The 4,656-nt window shown below is 40.0% G+C and overlaps 1 protein-coding gene across 1 annotated transcript; it reads left to right on the forward strand.

Annotated features, from left to right (window-relative positions):
* Positions 1–501: 501 nt before the first annotated feature.
* On the forward strand, positions 502–4,420 carry LOC123966816 (V-set domain-containing T-cell activation inhibitor 1-like; the record flags this gene model as incomplete). The annotated part of the gene is made up of 2 exons (XM_046042930.1): positions 502–752; positions 4,085–4,420. Coding segments are annotated over exons 1-2 (427 nt in total), but the record flags the coding sequence as incomplete, so codon positions are not given.
* Positions 4,421–4,656: the final 236 nt, after the last annotated feature.

Consider the following 4,656-nt stretch of genomic DNA (forward strand, 5'->3'; position numbering starts at 1 on the left):
TTCCTGCTCTGGGATCAGATTTTAGCCTTTTATTTATTTATAAGATGTCATTAACTTGTGAAGGCTCATGATAATTAGCGCCAGGAAAACAATGAAAACAATGTGTGTAACTTTTTAACTAACATAATTATTACTTATTCTGAATGAGATTTATCCTTGTAAATAATTTTGGAACATTTTTTAATTTAAGAGTTTTTGTAAAAGTACTGGTGAATCTATTGAACATGTGTTTTTAAAGATGTAGATGTTAAACACCATGTTGAGCAAATGGGAAGTACTATATCACCGGAAGTGAGAAGGTACATTCAAGTTAGGGGGGAATAATCGAAAAGTGATTTCCCGACTGAGAAAATTTATTTAACGGCCGCCTGAAGTCGGAACAACAACTCGGAAAAGCAGAGAACATTTTAGAGAACACTTTTTCAGCACACTTTGACGACAATGTTAATGACAGTTCAGCGTTCATGTTGTTTCCACTTTACCATGTAAAAGCACATGAACCCACCGAGAGCGACTTCACAACACGGGAAATGGGATCATACAAGGAGCACTTGAACGCATCGTCCACATTCAGCACTCTGTTAACGAGCACTTCAAGAGCGAAGGGGCGCAGAACAAGTTAATAAGTCCAGTAACTTTGTTTTTAAGTAATTTATCTAACATGTTGCAGTTGAAAGCTCTGGAGCTTCTGTTCTTCTGGTTCTGCCTGCTGACTGTGTCTGGAATAACTCCTGGACACATGGATACAAACGGTAAGAAAGCTAATGCGTAACTTTAAAGGTAATGATAACACAACATTTGGTCAAGCGATAGACACCGGTACTGCTTCATTACAGGTTCATTAATTTGGGAGCTGTCATGCGGACTGTTGTTTAATGGCCACCAAGAGGTTTCCATGAACTAAATATTTATTTCATTCCCACTGCAGAGTTGTGGTTTTAAGAAGTTACATTTCAGACGTCGTTTCATTCTGTGTAGCGACTGTTTATGTCGTGCGGCTCCTTCTCTGAACAACCAGGTGACTCCTGAAATCCACTGACGCCAGGAATCAACAGCAGTGTCCCCCAGATTCATTCAGGAGCGGCTGATGTTTTCACTTAAACGCTTTGCTCGCTTGCTCTCCTTGTTCTATACGGAACATACAGGAAGTGAAAAGCTGCTGTTAGAGCTGCGTGACTCCAAGTGTTTGATTGGCTGAGCGGCAGAAAGTGACGCTGAACGCGAGCAGAGGAAAATATTCTGTCAGTAAATGTGCTTTAGGTTACAGGGTGTCAGTTTCTCAAGACTAAGAGAAGACTGTCGTTTCCCAAAGAGCTCGAAAAAGGGAGACGCTTACTGCCAGTTAACCACACTCACTCGCACCTTCTCCCTCCCTCCCCTGACTTCTTTTTGCTCAGCTATGTTTTTGGCTCTATGTGCGTGATGACGTAGTAAACACAACGTGAAGTTGCTCCAGAGGCGTGTGAGCTCTGGTCACTCTGGACAAAACTGCATGAAACTAAATGAGTAAATGTAAATACATACATGAGAAAGAAACTAGTCATTTTAAACTAAAGAGGAGACGATTCTTTATGATTATTGTGCAAATGAAATGCTTGGTAATTAAGGGAGGTGGTTCTCATGTTGCCTATTTTCATATTAATTTCTAAGCTAAAGAAGTTTTACATTGAGACACAAAAGGCAAACTATCTTATCTACAATGATTATGAGGTCATATTAACAGGGTTTTCCTGCCGTTAAAGGCTTGACGTGGGGCCCCAAACGGCTTGGGTGCTGTGTCATGAATGTAAAATCACTGTGGAGAGAGGATGGAAACTAAAACTAAATAACTTTTCCAAAATCTATTGGTTATAGTTCCTCCCCAGACAAATTATTTAGCAAGTTTAGTCATTAAGCTTTCTGGTTGTTGTTGTTTATTTATTATCTGCTGCATTTCCAACTATTTGTTCACACACATGGTAAAAATAATGGTCCCAAATGATGTGAAATTGCACATTTGTCATTGGACAAAGTCAAATTTTCTTGGGGGAGGAAATTTTAAGCTATTTAGATGTGCATCACTTGCTCATGGACACAACAGCCCTGCAGCTGAAGTTTTGTATTGGGGTTACTAACTGTGTTCTAAGACTGCAAATACACTGAAGCAGTGATCACTACATACATTTTAAATCATTAACTCAGCTGCAGACACATTGGCCGGTTAGCTACAAAAGGAGAAAACAGTTACCAAATATTGTAAATTGTAATTGTACAATTTGGCCAAACGTGAAGGTCACTGCAGGTCAGACGTGACTACAAACTAATCTGAAAATATCTCTCCAGTCAAAGTGATTTTATTCAATGTGGTGTTTGATACAACCACAAATGTAACGGCCAGTAAACTCAGTATCATGGGCTTCATCTGTAAAGAGATCACTGTAGTTACTGAGGTTGGATTTGTCATCAATAACTACTGTATCTAAGGTGGCAGACGCCTTTATCCAAATCGACTTACATCTGAGGAACAACATAGAAGCATCCGGTCAGAGAGATCTACAAGCAACACTAGATGTTAGTAAGAGATATTAAAGCATACGGTGTCACTGGGGTAAATACCTGTGGGAAGCAAAACCAGGCTTTTGTTTCTAGCAGAGCATCGAAGTAATGGAGAAAACTGTGATCTGAATATGTCTTCATTTCTGCTGTAATCTATTATGATATTTAATAATAGGCAAAATCCAAACACACAATATCAAACTTGGCTCACACTGAGCCTTCAGTCTAAAACCAAACAAAACAACTCTCCAACACTGTCTTTGTGATTCATCAGGGCCTTTTTTCAGAGACCAAGATCAGATAAACCCTAGATCAGTACGCCGGCAACTTGCGCTGTGAACACCTCCTCCTTGGGGAGATCAAGATTTCTCTCTGACTCCTCCCCTCCAGTTTCATTTATTTATTTACACTGTCGATGTCAAAGAACATCTGAACCCATTTAGATGCAGATGTTTAGTCTTTAGAAACATCGAAATCCCGGTTAGATATAATTGTTGAACGCAAACATGATCTTAAACATGAGCGCTTTTATGATCAATCTGTCATCGATTTATGGACAGAGACTCTCCGGACATCGTACAGAATAAAATCTACAGGCTGCACTGTCCTGTATTACACTGGGACTCTGTGGACATGAAGGCAACAGTTGCACCAAACCGTTTAAATGTTTACCTACTTCACTGATGATACAAGTGTGTCCCCAGACTGGACAAGTGTCAGAAACAAGATGAAAAGATTTTTAAGATTATTTTGAAGAAATATGGAATGCTGAAATAAAGGAGTGGGGGGTCTGGATGTCTCCCCCAGACGATTTGTATTGCATGTTTTCTTATCGTGTAATTAAATTTCTCTCAAAACATTTTCATTTATTAGTTAACATTTCTTGGTGCAAACTATCTTGCAAAAAAAACATCCTCTTAAAAATGTACTGGGGTCATGTCCCCAGCGTCCCCAGCGTCCCCAGCGTCCCCAGCGTCCCCAGCGTCCCCAGTGTCCCCAGTGTAAGTGACACCTGCGCTGTCAGTCATCATGTTGGATATGATGTGAACATTTCTGAATGACTGTGGTGCAGCTGAAACAAATAAATGTAGTTTAAAAGTGAGGTTTGCAATATCAGTTTGTTTATATTCTGAATGTGTTTTAACAGCATTTCATTAAACACCAAAGAAGCAAGATTTTTTTTATCTAAAACTTTACAGTCAGTTTGAAGCTGGACACATTTCCACTGCAAAAATAATTAATACTGAGTTTGACTGAACTAATTCTGATCGACTTTTCTGGAACAGAGTTTCCCACCTCAGGCTCAATCAGCTCAGAGTTTGATGAACCTGCTTTCTGAAACAGCCCTACTGTCTAATGTCAGCTTAAATATTCTTAAATGACGCCAACATGAAAAATCTCCATAAATAATGTGCCGACTAACTAACGTGTTTATAAACTGGTGTTTCAGAGTCATTGAGGTGACATGTAAATGTGTTATCTGATGTTCTGTCTGAACCTGATTGATCTCTATTTGAACAGAATGACTAAAATAATCTTCTTCTTTCAGGGTCGGGTGACGTCAGAGTGGTTGTGGAAGAAGGGAGTGACGCCATTTTACCCTGTTCCCTCAGCAACAAGGAGAACATGGAGTCAAAAGTCTTTGACTGGAAGAAAGATGGTCCAAAGGAGATTTTCTTTTATGATGCAGGCCTTCATTATAATAACGGCCGTCCAGGTCAAGATCAGCAGTTCAAAGGTCGCGTCTCACATTTTCAAGAAGAGCTGAAGTACGGCAACGCCTCCATCATCATCAGAAATACGAAGGTGACTGACTGTGGAAACTACAGCTGTCATTTTCCACTTCTTCAGCCAAGACAGATATTCAACATTCAGCTTGTTGTTGGTGAGTGTTTTCATTAAAGGGGTGTTATGTAGTTTTCAGCGACCACTAGCGGTGCAGTTTTTAGAGTGCAGCCAGGCGTGTGCTCGAACTCAAGAGCGAGCAAACTCCGACACAGAAAGAGCAAAACACCAGGAGACACTTTCACCTGAGTATCAGTAAAATTACTAAAAATCTAAACTGAACGTTACGAAGCAAACAACAGTAGAGCCGTGCTAAAGTAGCTGGCTGCTCCTGCC

This window comes from Micropterus dolomieu, unplaced genomic scaffold (genome assembly GCF_021292245.1).
Source record: "Micropterus dolomieu isolate WLL.071019.BEF.003 ecotype Adirondacks unplaced genomic scaffold, ASM2129224v1 contig_14311, whole genome shotgun sequence".
Taxonomy (NCBI): domain Eukaryota; kingdom Metazoa; phylum Chordata; class Actinopteri; order Centrarchiformes; family Centrarchidae; genus Micropterus; species Micropterus dolomieu.